The sequence below is a fragment of the Dermacentor variabilis genome, unplaced genomic scaffold (genome assembly GCF_050947875.1).
Source record: "Dermacentor variabilis isolate Ectoservices unplaced genomic scaffold, ASM5094787v1 scaffold_15, whole genome shotgun sequence".
Taxonomy (NCBI): Eukaryota; Metazoa; Arthropoda; class Arachnida; order Ixodida; family Ixodidae; genus Dermacentor; species Dermacentor variabilis.
The window spans coordinates 8,314,936-8,334,364 of NW_027460313.1; the positions used below are offsets into that span (position 1 = coordinate 8,314,936).

General features: G+C 42.8%; 1 protein-coding gene across 1 annotated transcript in view; it reads left to right on the forward strand.

The window, feature by feature from the left end:
• Positions 1-19,429, forward strand: part of LOC142567922 (STING ER exit protein) — a 40,875-nt gene that overhangs the window by 19,847 nt on the left and 1,599 nt on the right. Inside the window, exons 5-6 of the mRNA XM_075678011.1 lie at positions 874-963; positions 10,983-11,075. Of these exons, the coding sequence (XP_075534126.1) occupies positions 874-963; positions 10,983-11,075 (183 nt within the window). The remainder of the gene's footprint in view (positions 1-873; positions 964-10,982; positions 11,076-19,429) is intronic.

Below are 19,429 nucleotides of genomic sequence, written 5' to 3' on the forward strand. Positions count from 1 at the left end.
GATGTTTCAAGTTCCAGCCTTTCTTCTCAGGTTCACCCCTCAGATCCCCTTCATTTTACCCAATTGTAACTTTGAATGTTAATGTTCTTTAGCAGATCGGTGTTAGCTTGTTGCAATATCAGGGTGGCTGTACTCTTGTCATACCAGTAACAGGAAGGCAGTAAAGATTTTTGACCGTCTCATGTGTGACTTGTTTTCCTCTTCTCTCTGCAAATTCATTTACCGGAACCTTTGACTATGCAGTCTCTTGTAGTCCTTGTGTGGCTTTTTGACTTTAAACTCCTTCAGTCAGCCTTTGCTTTGCAGAAAAGTTCTCATTGTGCATTTTATTCCCTAGTTTTCTTAACTCATCGCCACCTCTGATTGCTAGTATTTCTCTATATTATGTCTCAGTAGTCTTGGGCAGCAGGGCCTAGGCTGCAAGGTCTGCGCACACAGATGCTTGCACGGGCATCAAAGTGTGGATAGATTACTTTAGATGTGTTTGCCTTCCTGTTTTGTTGAGGCACCCGCAGCTTCCACAGTGCTGCACAGAATTACTGAGATGATTGGCACACATGTACCACTATTTAATATAATCTATTGCTGTCGCTCTTGTTACATACTTCAAAGGTGGCTTCACTGGGGAGCAAGTTCGCAAGTTTTATGGTACACGAATGAATGAAACTCGAATGTGAAATGTTTGTCATGTAAACAGGATTGGCCTTGTTCTTTTTCTTTTTTTTGTGACACCCTGTTTTGATGTATTGTGTAAGTTGTGCTCTAGTGACTTGCAGCCCCACTATCATTGTGTAAGCATGTCGGAACAGTGAGCAGCTAACATATTGTATGCTACAGACACTCATGATTGCCATGTGCGGGTCCTTCTTGCAGATCATGGTGACCAAGCACACAAAGAACATGGGCAAGTTCAGTTCTGTCACCGTCTCAACCATCGATGAGGAGGAAGAGGAGATTGAAGCGGTAAGTGTACACGTCAATGTGATATAAGACAGCAGCAGATCTACATACATACTTTCTTTCTTTCTTTATTGATTTATTTAAGACAATGAACAGATTGTGATGTATGTATGTGATGTATGTGACAACCAATTTTTTTGGTTGACTTACACCCTCTTAGCCCTCATTGTTATGCCACATAGTTGTTGGGCACACTGACAAAAATTCACCTGTGGCTGCCCAATGCCAAAGTTATGAATTGTGCCAGATTGAATGATTGCAGTGCACTACTGAGAAATAGGATGCAGACAACACTAGACAAGTGCAAACTGACAACTGTTTATTCCACACAATCGTGCCATATGTTGCAATGATTAAACAGCTTTTTATTCTTTAACTTTTTGGTGGCTGCATTTCAGAGGTCCTTGGAATAATTCAAGAAAACCAGTTTTGGCTGTTCATGGCTTGCTGTCTCTTGTGTAATTCCATTTTACATATTTAAATTAAAGCCTGCAGAATATTTCAAAAACTTACTCAGTCGCCTGCCTGTATGCAGCAGGACTGCTGCCCTCAAAATATGCTGTGAACAAACTAAGCACGCTCCATGGGTAACCCAGCGGTTGCATGAATTTGGTGGAGGATTTATTCAAGTATGGACACTGAATTGATGCTAGTGGCGAGCCTCAAGTCTAGTTGGAGTCTGATGGTGTGCGAGTTTGTCATAGGTGTATAAACAATCTGGGGAAGCTAAATGTCAGGAACTGTGGTACAGGCTCTCAATTTACTGTACCATTGCAAATGCATGCAGTCGTCTTCATCCTCATAGAAAGCTTTAAAATCTTTCTTAAAGCTCAGTATCTGTTAGTGCCTGTGATGCCACCATGAGGTGCAGGTTATATATGATTCTTAGTCATGCCTCTGTCTTCTCTGGCATTACATGGGTTTATGTTTGTTAGGTAGTAGAAATAAGAAAACTTGAATATTGCTGCACATTGCTGGTAGCATAATTAGCCAGGGTTTGTTTGTTTGTTTGTTTGTTTGGTCAGAGTACCTCACAGGCTCCTCCTCATTAAGGCATGGCATGGTGTAAGGGGACTTTCATAGCTAACAAGAGTACTGAAGGGGACAAATATCCTAAAAAATAATAAAGAAAAGGCAAAGGCATAGGCAAAAGCGATGTAATACAGAATTTATTCATTGCACTGAATTAGATATTGCATGTGAGTTATCTGCTGCTAGAATGGAGCAGGTTTTGTCAAGCTGTACCTAAGCAGCTTTTTCCCAACTCCCTGTTTCTGTATTAGAGATTAAATAGAGTTCTTATTTATTTATTTATTTATTTATTTATTTATTTATTTACTGTATAGGCTTGTGTTAGGGCTGTAACCGCGTAAGCGCCGCACTGCCACTTGGCAGCTCAAAATTTGGGGGAAAAAATTTCAGCGGAAAAGCACTTGCATTTGGTGCACTGATGCGGTATGCTTGCATCAGCAAATTTTCGCGTGCTGCGTACTTCCACGTGCAGCTGCTAGATGACGAGAGCTGCGAGTTGACCTCTGATGCAATGGTATGTCCGGGGATCCGGGGTGTGCGCAGTTTGGACCTGAAGGCGCGGTCCCCTGTAAGGGTCGCACCTCATCAAAATTGTGAAAGAAAAGTGCGGCCCTTACACGAGTCCATACTGTAATTATTTTCAGAACCATTGAGGTGTCCTGGCTATCTGACTGCTGTCGTCCTTGAAAGGGGTAACCTGGTGTGCTGGGAATTAGCAGTTGATTGGCATTCCTGAGTACTAAGGGTGTAGGTGTTGCGAATAGCAGTTCCCAGAAAGGGGAAATGGCAATGAAATACATTGGGCTTCTTCGATTTTCCACTTCTGGCTACCCGCGGGCTGCCAGAGCCAGCCAGAGCGTCTTCGTTTTTCTCGGGTCACTCCGCCCACCGCGCTACGCACTTCCGCCGGGCGTTCGTTTTGCTCGCGCCGGACGGTTCTGGCTACCCGCGGGCTGCCAGAACCTGCCAGGACGATTTTGGTCTGGCTGCTCTCTGGAAGTTCTCTGGCTAGCAGACGACTAAAAGAGGCGATGGGCGCTCGCCGCCATCTTTACGGGGACTTCACGGATTGCAACGCGGGTACTTGAGGACTTAAATTTACCTCGCTCAGCCAACTGTCTACGGTCATCTTCGGATTTCCTTACTTCTAGCGTTATCTTTTTAGGTGCTAACGCACCGTTCCGCATCGCGAAGCGGTGTGATACGAGCCGTGGTGAACCGTTTGAAGCTTTTGTGTGCGTATCCCCAGCTGATTGCTTCTTGCGGCGGTGAACAGCGCGCTGCGCTCTCATACGTGCATGTTATCTGCATCGTGTTCCACGCAAGTTGTAGACGCTCATTCACACATTGCGGTACATTTTGGGTTCGTCTTTCTCTGGTGGCGTTCCTTTTCACATATCTTGCGTATGTATATCTCCTTTTTCTGCAGTTAGCGAGGGCTTTGCAGCTAGCCCGTGTTCGCTCCGTCTCTCCGTCGTATGCTGTGGCAGCTCGAAACCGATATGTGTTCGAACTGCAGGCCGTTGATCTAAGAATACACTGATTGCACTCGGTACATTTAGACACGCGTACATTGGCTTATTGCTCTCATGGTTGCGACCAATGTTGTTTTTCGTGTGAAACGTTTCGCTCGTCACAGGCGACGTGCATTTTCATGCGCCAGCCGCGTCCCCAGCTCCTTAAATGAGAAGCACCATCAGCCACAACAAACTTTATGAAATCGAAGCCCAAGCAGGTCGGCGCGAAATTTTATGTGTATGAGCTAGACGTACCCGATAACCTGTTTTTTCATGTCTTGTGATGACACAACGCCAACTCATCAATGTCGCCGGTGGTCGCGGCAAGCAGGGATTCTCCAGCTATCGCTTTCGAGTATACAATCACGATTTCGAGTCTTGTCATCCGCCGCGTCGGAGGCCATCTGTTGCGCTGTGCAAGCGAGGTTGGCCGAGTACGCGTCCTGCGCCAAGTCGCGCGAAAGTGATCGTATCCCTGAATGCAACAGTATATTTTCAAGCTGGCAACGTATAAATGGGCCGACTACGCCGAGCGCGCGCCGGCCTCGACGGGCGCTGCCATGCTGGTAGCATGTTTACATTTGGCCAGCTGTACCGGTGTTCGATTTTCCAAACTTCGGGCAGGTTCGGGTTGTCTTGGGATCCCAGCCCATGTGACTTCCTGTCAGAACCGGAACTAGCTGGCTGCCATCTGGCTGCCAGCGGGCTGCCAGAACTCCGAAAATCGAATAAGCCCATTGTTGAGCCATTGGCTTTGGCTTATTGTGGTTTTGAAGCCATAATGGAATGCAGAGAACAGAGCTCTCTCATTGTTCTGTGCTCTCAAAACCAGGTGATCTATAAATGGTGTCCAAATCTAGCCCCCAATGACCATTTCCCCGTAGTAACAGAAGCAGATCTCAAAGACAATGCTTTTGCAGGCTGCATGCTCCAGAAGCGATTGCCGAAGCTGGAAACATGGCATGGATGTCATTGTTTTGCACATCACTGTTCTAGATTGGATAGCAATGTGTTCACTCTTTAGTACACTGCCTTGAACATCCAAATAAGCAGTGGTACCCATTTCTAGTTTTTGAAAATTCAGCCCTCTTGGTGTGACAAACTGGTTTATCCATACGAGACCTCTGTCATAAAAGACCTCCTTCCTGGATTAGACATATATGATCATCTGCTGCTTGTTTGCATCACGAGACTTACATGAAATGCAGTAGAATGTATGCCATTATGAATGCCTTTTCGTAATGTATGAAAGCCATATAGAGAGGTTAATTGTACTCTGCAAATTTCTCGATTACCTGATTGATGACATGAATGTGATCCATTGTAGAGTATTCCTTCAAGGCCGACTTCAGGAATACATACTGTACAATGGATCACATCCATGCCATCAATCAGGTAATCGAGAAATCTGCAGAGTACAGTCAGCCTCTCTATATGGCTTTCATACATTACGAAAAGGCATTTGATTCAGTAAAGGTACCAGCAGTCATAGAGGCATTACATAACTTGTACAGGAGGCTTATGTGAATATCTAGGGAAATATCTGCAAGGATTCTTTAGCTACCTTGATTCTCCACAAGAAAAGTAGAAAAATACCTATAAAGAAAGGGGTCAGGGCAAGGAAACACAATCTCTCCTACACTATTCACTGCATGCTTGGAAGAAGTATTCAAGCTATTAAACTGGGAAGGCTTAGGGGTGAGGATCAATGGCAAATATCTCAGCAACACTGAGGACAAATTGCAACAAATGATTGAGGACCTTAACAGTGAAAGTGTGAGAGTGGGGTTGAAGGTTAATATGCGAAAGACAAAGATAATGCACAATAGCCTGGAAAAGGAACAAGAGTTCAGGATCGCCAGTCAGCCTCTAGAGTCTGTGAAGGAATATGTTTACCTAGGTCAATTACTCACAGGGGACCCTGATCATGAGAAGGAAATTTACAGAAGAATAAAAATGGGTTGGAGCGCATACAGCAGACATTGCCAGATCCTGACTGGAAGCTTACCATTATCATTGAAAAGGAAGGTGTACAATCAGTGCATTCTACCGGCGCTAACATATGGGGCAGAAACTTGGAGCTTTACGAAGAAACTCGAGAACAAATTAATGACCATGCAAAGAGCGATAGAACGAAGAATGTTAGGCATAACGTTAAAAGACAGGAAGAGAGTGGTGTGGATCAGAGAGCAAACAGCGCTAGCCGATGTTCTAATTGACATTAAGAGAAGAAAATGGAGCTGGGCAGGTCATGTAATGTGTAGGTTAGGTAGCCGGTGGACCATTAGGGTTACAGAATGGGTGCCAAGAGAAGGGAAGCGCAGTCGAGGACGGCAGAAGACTGGGTGGGGCGATGAAATTAGGAAATTTGCGGGCACTAGTTGGAATCGGTTGGCACAGGACAGGGGTAATTGGAGATCACAGGGAGAGGCCTTTGTCCTGCAGTGGACATAAAATAGGCTGATGATGATGTATGCCATTGGTTTCATCATTTTTGGAGTATTGGCACCTCATGCAATTTCTTCACAAGACCAGTACACACCTAATAAACTGTGGGAAGGTTAAAGTGTTTAATACATGTTTGGGCTGCTTGTGGCTCTGTACCTTTTGACTTCTGAATGATCCAGGTTAATACACCTTTAAAACGTGGAAAGGTTTGTGCTTCAAAGTTTTGTCTGTGGTCTTCCTTCATGCTCTCATTTCTTTTGTACAATTCATGAACAGTCCAGACGAGTGCGAGGACATTGTTTTCATATCAGTTGAGCCTATTAAACCTATTGTGGCGTGAAAATGCCTTTATTTGCTGTGAAACAGACACTATAGTGTTAGAAGGTCCAAAAGACAAACAAATGTGATGCATTTGACTCCTTTTTAGAAAGAATAGGCTGCATGCTCAGTTTGTTAGAAGGTTAATTTAGTATTGCGGTCATTCACTGACCTCACAAATTGTGGGTAGCACCTGTATTCTTCTGTGATTTTGCATGGATTCATTGAAAGCACATTGCAGCTTATGCAATAGAACCTCGTTGATCCCATTTTGTATGATTTCCCAGTACCAATGTTTGTGATCAAAAGTAAAAAAAAAAATGACCCCTTACATTTACGCTTCATTATTTACTTGTTAATATGTTCCCGAAAAACAAGATCGTTCGGCACCAATGTTCAGTACACCGCCAAACTGCGATCAATACTAAGATACATTTTCCGGCCGCTAGGCCCCATGTGAACAAGAAGAGGCGCGAGGCACACGTGATCAAGAGCAGTAGGTACCTGCCGTGGCAGCTTCTCCACAGAACTTGCCTGTCCGTGTCATGTGGAAATGCTGGCACAAACTCAATTTCCTCTTCCAGTACCAGCAAGTCTCCTTGTGGGTTGTCGCACATTGCATTTGCAGCTATTCCCACCAACCCTATTGCGATAAGCATCTTCATGTATTTGTTTCATGGTGTGTTCATGTTGTGTAGTGCTGTTGGAAGCATGCTGCAGGCTTTGGGCGCTAACCAAAATGCCGCCATTTTCTGCTACAGGCAGTGGGAAGTGAGCGTCACGTTTGGCTCTGACGGCATTCCCCCTTCGCATACCAGCTCGATATTGTTTTGGTTTCCCTTTTCTTTCTCATAACACTACACCATAGAAAAACAACAAAGCACCGACTGCTGGGCTCCGACAGCTCGTATTTTCAACGATTTGCGCCAAGTAGGCACATCAAAATTTCCCGCCATAATGCCCCACTCGAAGAAGATGCTGACCCAGGCTGAATGCAAGGAGTGCAAACGTAAGGATGCTTGCCAAAGCTGCAAAAATGCGCATATCAGGCCACTTGGGTTGCACCATCTTGAAGAGCATCGACATCTCTGCTGCAACAATTCGAGCAGTGCTTTGCATTGTGTAAATTTCAACTACAGTGGACTTTTTTTTAACAGAACCTCAAGGGACGAGGGAAATCAGCTCCGTTTATCAGGAGTCCCATTTACTGAAAGACAAAGCTGAATACAATTCCATGAATACAAAGCCAGCCAACCATTAGGATGGTGTTCCGTTTAAGAGGCAGTTTCATTTGTTAAGATTCCACTGTATAGTTGAGTCTGCCGTAATGTTTAGTGACTTTATGTCATGCGTTTTCCCGGTTAGTATGTTTTCCCTGGTGCTTTTTTTTTCCAAACCGAATGAATGAGGCTCTACTGTATTTACTGTTCTTCGTAGGTCAATTATGTTTTGTGCAAGACCCACAACATTCCTTCAGAGTAATTCACTGTTTTTCATTCACAGCAAATTCATTTTATTGTGTAATTTCCAGCCCATGAGTAAACTTAAAAGCTTTCAAACTATACTTTTGTCACTAGCTCTAATGTTATGTTTGGAAAGTAGCACTCACCACAAATAATTAATTATCTTTACATTACAAACAAATGTATTTGTGATATTCCAAAAACCATTGAATGGTGGAAATTAATGGCATAATCAGAATAATTGTTGCTGTGCGACCAATCTGTGGTGAAAAATAAGTTTCAGGAGCCTTAATAACGTAAGAATCCATGAAGGCAGTTTAAAGCCACGAGAGTTTAGGCAAATGAGGTGGCATGTGTACTACCCATAATTCCCGTGCTGGTTGAACAGCTGCACTGGCAGTGCGCGTAGATACTAGCACAAGATTTCGCTGTGATATTCTTTATTTTTTGTTTGTATAGTTATTTATTTAGAGAATACCGACAGGCCATATAGGGGCCCATGCAGGAGGGGCAGAGGTACAAAAACAAAAGTCAATGAAGATGTGCAGAAAAGTACAAAAGGAAAGAGTGCACAGGTACTTAGCAAAGAAGAAACTATAAATATGCACAAGGTGCAACTCCCTAACGCAAGAACAAGAACTATTACTATGATGTCAAAATGTAATCAAAGAAACACAGCACCAAAGCAAGAAGGTGAAAAGTGAAACAAACGCTAGCTTTAAGATACAGCATGTTCAGGACTCAATTCGTTCAATACTTTCAGTGCTAGTGAGGAGTGCAATGTATTCCACTTGGTTATTGTGCCTGGAAAAAAGGAATATTTAGAAGTGCTTGTCCTAGCTTAACTCTTTCGTTACCGTGCTTATAAAAATCAATCAATTCGATCAAAAGTTTTTCTACGTGCTGTTAATTAAACGTTTCCCTTCTAATTCTTCTACTAGAAACATCATACACCATCCAAAATGATGGGTGAACTTTAACTATTTATCAGGTTTGAGTACTTTTGGCAGATAGGAGAGTCTGGAAAAAGTAAAACTTCGACTGGAGATATCATCGAAGCTAGCCTCCATAGCTTTAAACACTTCCTCAATTGAAACAATGCAAAATTTCCGCTTTGATCGACTTGACAACATAATAGCCTAATGACAGCAGCAGTAAAGACACAGGAGATTCTCTCCGATTGTCCAGTTTATCACTCCAACATCTAGGCAGTTTTAAAGGTGCCTTACACAACAGCAGGTTCTTATGAGTGCGTGTTATTTTGATAATTATGTTCAACTAATACCAAGTGGAACTTTGTTTTCCAACAATGCATTGTTATTACACATCAGCGTTTTGACAGCGTAGGTGCAAATTATTTTGAGCAATCCTTCCCATCCCATGTATGGTTTTCACTCGTACAAAAGCACGCAGTCGATTTCAGACCGACCTTCAAATGAAGCTTGACTAGCAGTCTAATCTCTTACATTTCGAACCTGTGCAGGTGCCCTTATTGATTACTGTACAGCACTGTACAGAGACAAGAGACAAAGACAAAGCCAGCAATATCATTACTAATATGGATGAGATAGTTCAAGTGGTTGAGGAGGTCTATAGAGATTTATACAGTACCAGTGGCACCCACGATGATAATGGAAGAGAGAATAGTCTAGAGGAATTCGAAATCCCACAGGTAACGCCGGAAGAAGTAAAGAAAGCCCTGGGAGCTATGCAAAGGGGGAAGGCAGCTGGGTTGAAAGATGGTGGGCAGATTGTTCTAGAAAAACTGGCCAACCTGTATACTCAATGCCTCATGACCTCGAGCGTACCGGAGTCTTGGAAGAACGCTAACATAATCCTAATCCATAAGAAAGAGGACGCCAAAGACTTGAAAAATTATAGACCGATCAGCTTACTGTCCGTTAGCTACAAAGTATTTACTAAGATAATCGCAAAGAGAATCAGGAACACCTTAGACTTCTGTCAACCAAAGGACCAGGCAGTATTCCGTAAAGGCTACTCAACAATAGACCATATTCACACTATCAATCAGGTGATAGAGAATTGTGCGGAATATAACCAACCCTTATATATAGCTTTCATTGATTACGAGAAAGCGTTTGATTCTGTCGAAACCTCAGCAGTCATGGAGGCATTACGGAATCAGGGTGTAGACGAGCCGTACGTAAAAATACTGAAAGATATCTATAGCGGCTCTATAGCCACCGTAGTCCTCCATAAAGAAAGCAACAAAATCCCAATAAAGAAAGGCGTCAGGCAGGGAGATACGATCTCTCCAATGCTATTCACAGCGTGTTTACAGGTGGTATTCAGAGACCTGATTGGGAAGAATTGGGGATAAGAGTTAACGGAGAATACTTTAGTAACTTGCGATTTGCTGATGATATGCCAGTTGATATGCCAGCGATGCCAGTTGAACGAACACTAGACCACCTTGCTTGCACAGACAGGCTGATCAAACACAATAATCAAATATGAGGAGACTTCTTCATGCTCCTTCACTTGATAACCGTTGCTTCGCAAGCCTAAAGAATATAGTAAAAAACAATCCAGGTGCCTGTTGCAATCATTAAGAACAAATGCTCCCTGTACAATAGGAACTTGCCCGTTTTCACAATTGCAAAGCTACTGCTTTCCCGCATAGCATGGGGAAAGCAGTAGCTTTGCAATCACTATGGCTAGTATTGATGCTAACAAATCTTCCTATTAATTTTTTTTACATGTTCTGACTTACAAAAGTTGAGAACTAGGAACCGTTTGTGTATTTTGCATATTTCAGATTTTTTTCTCTCGGTATTTAGACTGAAAATAGGAAATTATTACTTTCATTTGTGTTCCTTGAGGTGCTTCTTTGAAGTTTCACATAAGAATTCCAAAAATATTGTATGCGCAATTAGTACTGCTATACACCCATTCAAAACACCAATGATCAGGCTGTAATTTTATGTACCGCAGTATACATTGCAACTACTATGTCTTGAAATCAGATGTGAAAACATTAAAGCTCCAAACATGAACACATTTCTAGCAGCAGCAATAGTGTAAGGTAATGACTCAGCATGTCTTGTCACTCGTCCTGTTGAATGTATTCCTAGTAAGAAATGCTATTGTTTATAGCCCTATTGTTGGTAAGTCTGAGGTTGTAGCCTTCAAATACCTTCAGATTGTAACAGGGGTGCTACAAGAGGTTGTTGAGAATTTTGACTACTCACCGTTGCTTTTTTTTTTCTCTTTTCTGGTGCAGAGAGAAGTGGCCGACTCCTATGCCAACAATGCCCGCATCATCGAGAAGCAACTGGAACGCAAAGGCATGAATAAGCGCAAGTTGATTGAACAGGTGAATTATTATGGTCTTGCGCAAACAGAGTAGCCTGTGGAGGACAGTGGTTTGCTTCGGACGATTTCATTTGAAGCAGCAGCCCAAGCATGAAAATCTTGTCAAATATATACATATGCAATCACTGGCTGTGAATCACAGTGTTTATTCTTGCATATGAAAGGATTCATTTCATAATGGTGCATGACTTTGCAATATGGCTGGGTTTTCTCAGGTAATCCGCCATGGTGGCTTCGTGGCTATGGCGTTGCACTGCTAAGCCCAAGGTCGCCGGATCAAATCAGAATGAAATGGGGGTGAAATTCAAAAATGCCTTTGTACCGTGCATTAGGTGCACGTTAAAGAACCCCAGGTGGTCGAAATTAACCCGGGGTCCCCCACTACCTCATTATCAGATTGTGGTACTGGCATTTAAAACTTCAGAATTTAATTTTTGTTCTCAGATTGCGGTGTCGTAGTAGACCTACACAGTGAAATGTTTCCAAATCACGCAGCACAGGCTACTCAAGCACTACGGCTACATTTTGCATAATAGGCCGTCCAGGTCTCGGGATAGCACATTAGCTCACCTGACCTTCAGTAACCAAACCACGGAGTAATAAAAGAGCTCTGGTCCGTGATGAGGAATTTCTAGTTCTACTGTGTGGTTAGCAGTGGCATTTCTATTAGGGTTGTGCAAATGTTTGAAAATTTTGGTTATTGTCGAATATTATTTTATATTCATCTTCGATTTGAAAACTTTCTATTCGAATTATTTCAAATATTCAGTAGAATCCAGATATTGGAAACAAGCCGAATATATTGCTGGCCATGTGGGAGTAAACACATTTTTTTTGGTATTTGTCATTATACTTTTGCAGTGCCACCTATGCTCCTGCATTTATTCCTTGACAGCAAATGGGGGGGGGGGGGGCCTCACAGTTGACAGACATTTTATGCACTCTATAATAATGCGCAGGTTGGCAAGACCAGACAAACAGTATGAATTAGGGATGTTCGATTATTCTTTTTATTCGATTAATTAATAATCAATCATCATTCTAGCCTTTAATCGATTAATCGCTTTTGATACATGGTTTTTCATCGATTAATTGATTAATTGAAAATTTTAAGGTCTCTTTAAAAAGGTTGCAACACAGTTATCTACCTTTGTAGAACGCTATTTTAATTTGAGAGGTGAAACCTAGCGAATTCCTGTACAGTAGAGTTAAACAAGAAATAAGAAAAATGGCAAAAGTTAAAGGTGGAACCCAACTAAAACATGCTAGAAAGTGCAATACGTATGCACAGGAAAAAAGAGAACTACTGGTTTAGGATCTTAAGCCCATACTATTTTCTACGAAGCGAAGGAATGTCAACTGGTTGGGATGTTTCAATGAAACCAACACCTTCTTTGATGGCCACACAACCAGCATGCGAGAATAGATGCTGGGCCACTATATATATGCTAGAATCGACAAAAGCTCCATCGCTGTGTTAAATACATGCTCCAAACTGCCACAAATGCTGTGCCACGTCTTTAGTGGACTGGCACGACGGTCAACAACTGGGTTGCTATAGTACGCCTTGAATATCCAGGGCATTTCAAGCTTTCCAGCTTCGGGCGGTGTGGTGGCATGTGAGGGGGAGCGCTCGGCTAGGCATTACTCGGGACTCGCAAAAACAGTCCACAGTCATTCAACTGCAGCCGCACAGTCACTGCCCATGCTCGGTCATTCTATCTCGATTTAAAAACAGGGTGTCTACGAACCGGGAAAACCGGGAATTATCAGGGAATTTGAATAATCTGGAAGTACTCAGGGAAAACTCAGGGAATTCGTGCTTCTATCAGGGAAAATTAGCTGTAACTTTATTGAAAGGGAACGAAAGTCGTGTTAATGCTGGCTCCTGTAAAAGTGGAATCGCAACGAATCGTCATTGACGCCCTGTCATCGGCACGAGGTATTGCCAGAGTAGTTAACGACCGATTTTCCAGACGCCCGATTTTTCGGATATGCCTGATAATTCGCACGGCTTTGCGGCACCACTACGTACTCCATATAGTCGGTGCATATTGCCCTGACTGCAGGTCTGAAATGGCATTAATCAAAGCCACCACCGCTGCCATTTTGATTATTTCGACGCCTAGAACCTGCACTCTCGCACGCAGATCCGCTGGCAGCCGTAGCCACCACCGCGGCAACGATAAACCTAGCTGCTTTTACATTCTCTATTAAGCTTCTTGCCGTGCGGTGCCGTGTTTTTCATTGAAAGAATTCGCCGCTGTCAGCAATGGCACCGACTCCGCCTTTGTAATCCTCGCGATTGGCTTCGAAGCTCGCAGAGCACAACGCTTTGCGTAATGCAAGTCTCCGAAAGTTAGCTTCGCCTCAGTACAGAAGTGTTACGCGGTGATGCATAACAAGCGTGGGAAGGGGCAATTGTCACGGGACACAATCATCATCATCATCAGCCTAGTTACGCCCACTGCAGGGCAAAGGCCTCTCCCATACTTCTTCAACTACCCCAGTCATGTACTAATTGTGGCCATGTTGTCCCTGCAAACGTCTTAATCTCATCCGCCCACCTAACTTTCTGCCGCCCTCTGCTACGCTTCCATCCCTTGGAATCCAGTCCGAAACCCTTAATGACCATCGGTTATCTTCCCTCCTCATTACATGTCCTGCCCATGCCCCCCCCCCCCCATTTCTTTTTTCTTGATTTCAACTAAGATATCATTAACTCGCATTTGTTCCCTCACCCAATCTGCTCTTTTTCTTATCCCTTAACGTTACACCTATGATCCTTCTTTCCATAGCTCGTTGCGTCGTCCTCAATTTAAGTAGAACCTTTTTTCGTAAGCCTCCAGGTTTCTGCCCCGTACGTGAGTACTGGTAAGACACGGCTGTTATATACTTTTCTCTTGAGGGATAATGGCAACCTGCTGTTCATGATCTGAGAATGCCTGCCAAACGCACCCCAGCCCATTCTTATTCTTCTGATTATTTCAGTCTCATGATCCGGATCCGCTGTCACTACCTGTCCTAAGTAGATGTATTCCCTTATGACTTCCAGTGTCTCACTACCTATCGTAAACTGCTGTTCTCTTCCGAGGCTGTTAAACATTACTTTAGTTTTCTGCAGATTAATTTTTTAGACCCACCCTTCGGCTTTGCCTCTCCAGGTCAGTGAGCATGCATTGCAGTTGGTCCCCTGAGTTACTAAGCAAGGCAGTATCATCAGCGAATCACAAGTTACTAAGGTATTCTCCATGAACTCTTATCCGAAATTCTTCCCAATCCAGGTCTCTCAATACCTCCTGTAAACACGCTGTCAATAGCATTGGAGAGATCGTATCTCCCTGCCTGACGCCTTTCTTTATTGGGATTTTTGTTGCTTTCTTTATGGAAGACTACGGTGGCTGTGGAGCCGCTATAGATATCTTTCAGTATTTTTTACATACGGCTCGTCTACACCCTGATTCCGCAATGCCCTCCATGTCTGCTCAGGTTTCGACGGAATCAAACGCTTTCTCGTAATCAATGAAAGCTATATATAAGGGTTGGTTATTTTCCGCACATTTCTCTATCACCTGATTGATAGTGTGAATATGGTCTATTGTTGAGTAGCCTTTACGGAATCCTGCCTGGTCCTTTGGTTGACAGAAGTCTAAGGTATTCCTGATTCTATTTGCGATTACCTTAGTAAATACTTTGTAGGCAACGGACAGTAAGCTGATCAGTCTATAATTTTTCTAGTCTTTGGCGTCCTCTTTCTTATGGATTAGGATTATGTTAGCGTTCTTCCAAGACTCCGGTACGCTCGAGGTCATGAGGCATTGCGTATACAGGTTGGCCAGTTTTTCTAGAACAATCTGCCCACCATCCTTCAACAAATCTCCTGTTACCTGATCCTCCCCAGCTGCCTTCCCCCTTTGCATAGCTCCTAAGGCTTTCTTTACTTCTTCTGGCGTTACCTGTGGGATTTCGAATTCCTCTAGGCTATTCTCTCTTCCACTATCGTCGTGGGTGCCACTGGTACTGTATAAATCTCTATAGAACTCCTCAGCCACTTGAACTATCTCATCCATATTAGTAACGATATTGCCGGCTTTGTCTCTTAACGCACACATCTGATTCTTGCCTATTCCTAGTTTCTTCTTCACTGCTTTTAGGCTTCCTCCGTTCCTGAGAGCATGTATTCCTTAATTATACACGCGTGCACCCCCGTCTCTTGTCACGGTACGAGCACCGATATGCCTAATAAGTGCACTGGCAGGCCTTAAGAGCTTTTTCGGACATGCCTGTGGCAATTTTAGCCCTTAAAGGCAGTTAAAGACATGCATTGATTTTTTTCGGACTGCTCGATTTTTGGGATGTTTTTGCGGACCCGAGGGACGTTGACGTTGAAAATCGGACATTGACTGTACAACTTACCAAGAGGATGCTTCAAATGATCCATGGGTGAACTCGTGGCAGAAGGAGGATGAGAACAGAAAGGACCGACACACTGAGGAATTAACGGAAAAGGAAGCGTGCCGCCGCCTCTTTGAAGGAGCTTGAGCTCAAAAAACAAAGTGTTGGCAGACGCCGAGATGCAGGTGTCCCTCATCCAAACCAATATAAACTCTTCAAAGCAGTGAAACCCAACACTGAGATGTTGTGTACGGGCTGAGACTATGTCGGGACAGTTGAGGTTGACTTCCCAGCTGCTGAGAGAGAATCTTAGTTGTGACAAAGTTCAGGCCTCATACCGATGATCTTGCCATCAGTTGATAGAAACAACTCATGTTCAAATATATTTACTTATGTATGCATCTCTTCTTCATTCGTATTTGAAAATGTTCGACTCAATTTGGAATGGGTTTTACCATTTTTTCGCTGTGCATTTTACTAACACCTTCCTTGAGTTTTCTTTTTAAATGATACAGATATTACACCTTGCTATTCAAACTGCATTAAGTCATTTTCTTGTTTCAACATGCTTACTAGAGAGGGACAGAATCGGGCAACATGGTGGCAGCCTGTATTGACATAAAGCAAAGTTCTGGCTCATTCAGGGAATTTTGCAAAGGTGCTCAGGGAATTTGGAAATGTCAGCTGGAAATTCTTGCTTTCTTCAGATTGTTTATTAAACTGCGTCAATAAATATACACAGTAACAGTAGCAAGAAGCGCATTGATCCAAACACCTTTCTTGATTGATGTCAGCAATTGGCTAATAGCAACCCCATATATAATACAAAATAAAGCACCCAGAAAAAGAGTGAGGAGGCGGTTTCTGTTGAATTCGATTCTATTTGAGAGAAAGGTGACCTAGCGCTCCACTTGCGAGCTCCACACGCCGTGCATGACTGCAAAACTTGGCTGAGATGTTCACAGCATCGTATGCTATCTGCGGGCTGTTTTTTCACCAAGCCCGAGGGGTGGTTCACGACCCCTTTAAGAAAATCTGGTGGCTCCTCCCTCCATATTTCTTTTTTTTTCTCCTCTGCCAGAAGTGTCAGAATTTGGCATTTTTAACCCTTTGAGGGTCGATTTTTTCTGCCATATGCGACCGCCCAGGGTCAATTTTTTTTATTGCAGATTCCAATTCTTCTGAGGGACCTATTTTGAAGAAATATTGCCATAATTTTTATAGGGTGACCGTAAAGTGAGAAAAAAATATTTTGTGTTGGTATACATGTACTGTTTATTCATGAATAACAATAATAAAAAAAAAGGAAATAAACTTATATAAGAATCAGAAATTTCATGCATTGTTATACACATAGTTCAAGGCTTAGAAGATGCGCACATGAGAATAATTCGCAACTGTTAAATGTTCCTGCTCTTACACTAATATGTACATCCATAGCGTAATAGAACTGCATAGGTGCGTGCACTCAAGAAAACTGTGTAGTTGTGTGCCCGTCAAAAAAGCAAGATGTGTGACAAACTTCTGCTAATCTTCATGTTATCACCAACCAGAGGCAATTAGTTTTCGTGCGCCTCCAAAAAAGAAAAAAAAAAGAAAAAAAAGGAAACGCTTGCACGGCGGCATCCTTCCTATGCGCACCCCTGTGAGCACTAAACGTGCGAGAAACAGGTGGTCGTCCTTTGAGCGATTAGTAACAAGATAGCTATCAGTTTTGCAAGCGCAAGAATCCGAAACCGCCCGCGGAACAAAACCCAAACTGCCGCCCGCCCATGCACCAACGCGCGATTGGTAGTATATAGACGCGCCGGAGCAATTGAACTAGCTCTAAAACAAACTTTGCAACGAAAACCGAGAGAGGGAGGCGCGAGAAAGAAATTCCCTGTATTCCCACATAATGGCAGCACATTCTAGAAAAGATAAAGTTAAGAAATAGGCGCGCTTTTTAAACGTACAGAGGGCACCGTAAATATACAGCATCAACCATTTTGGGCTTGTTCACGGCGCCGTATATTTACGTCATTGACCCTCAAAAGGTTAAAGCACTCATCTTTCCATGTTCGCAGCTTTTGTAACAAACTCGTTTAAATCGTATACACTGGGACTGCTGAGGAATTCAAAGTGAACAAAGTGACCCTGCAACATGTATTTCTTGATACTAAATGGCAGTTTGCAGTTGGCAGCTTGCACAGTGATGTAATGATTTCACATCAGCTGTAATTTAACCCTTTAATTACGGCTTTTGCTGGGAACAATTGCATGTGAAGCAATGCGCGCATAGATTGTGTTGGGTGATCTATTTTGCTTGTCACAAAGGTATTGGTATCGAAAAAGAAATGTTTGTTTGTAATGCAACTAAGATTAAGAAAGTTTTTTGTATTGCCAGTTTTATTAAATCAAGGTTCATAATATTGATATCCCAGTGTTTCAAGCAATCCCATTTGGGGAGGAAGGAACTTAATTGATGTCTAATAGGGCACCGAGGCCAAATGACATCGAGTACCGATTCTGGTGTTTTGGGGTCCATGTGGATTCCTTGTTCATAACAAGGATGAAAAAGCTATGGTTGCAGCTGATGCAAGAAGCAGATGACACAGGCAGATTATCTCATGTCTAATTTATCACATGTGGTGTGGCTTGAATATGAAGCAGCTACAACAGCAGACGTGTTAAGAGGCATTGTTTCACCTGCCGCGGTGGCTTAGTGGTTACGGTATTGTGCTACTAAGCACAAGGACGCGAGATGAAATCCCAGCCACCGCGGCCGCATGTTGATAGGGGCGAAAAGCAAGAACACCCACGGTCCTGTGCATTAGAGGCACATTAAAGTCAAAATTAAAGTCGCTTGTCGAAATTAATCTAGAATCCCCCACTACAACGTGCCTAATAATCAAATCGCAGCTTTGGCATGTAAAATCACAGAATTCATTTAGTCATTCAATCATTCATTCATTCAGAGACTTTTTTTGGGGGGGGGGGGGCATTTGCTGATACTCGAGACTCGGCATCGGGGTTGTTCGCATGTGTACTTAGCACTGAACTCTCCTGCCAAAGAAGTGAGATGGCTTTCCCAGCTTGTGGTTCTGCATGCTTAACGTATGGCTGTATTCTGTGACGATGCATTTTGTTTTCCATTATTTCTTTTTTGTCCTTCATAACTGGCTCACACTAAGCTGGCATCAGCCTCTGGGTCCACTGTGTGGTAATAAATTAATTATCAGTGTCCATATTCAAAATATTGAATAAAAATGGAATAGTCCTTGCTCTTCAATTCATATTTGATTGGAGAATTCACTATTCGAAATCGTCAGACAGTGTTTCCCTTGTGAAGGATAACAACACTTATAAAGTCTCAAGGGAGAGAGACCAATGCAGGTGAGGACTGTTCCAAATGATTCTGCTACAGGAGCGCCAATAACATAAAGCAGTCATTTCTCATTTACGACCTCAGTCGACTGGACATCCTGTTGTGAATGGCATTACATACTTGCATCAAACAATGTAAATAAGATTTTTTTACCAAGCAAACTTTATATTTTGGTTCATATAGAAACAATCAAATATTCATTATTTAATTCGATATTCACAGGTCATTTGTCTAGTAATGTTCATATTCAATTAAAAGGTTTCACTATTTCATCACCCTTAAAATTAAAAGAATCGAAGGAAGAGAATGCTTGCAATGTAACAGCTCCCTAGTATGCTCTTCGTTAGCTGTGAATGTTAGGTGAAGAAGGGAAGGGGCGTTGTGCCGTTGCCTCCCAGGGCAATGCAGCTTTCTGATGCATCCTGTACCTGCAAATACAAAGCAAAGCCAAAATGAAGAGATAGGCAAGGTACATTTAGTTATATTTATTTATTCTAAGATACTGCATTTCATTGGGGCTATCGCGAGAGTGGGTTGGTACAAAAATGGAGTAACCACTAAAACACATGCACCTTATACACAAACTACAAGGT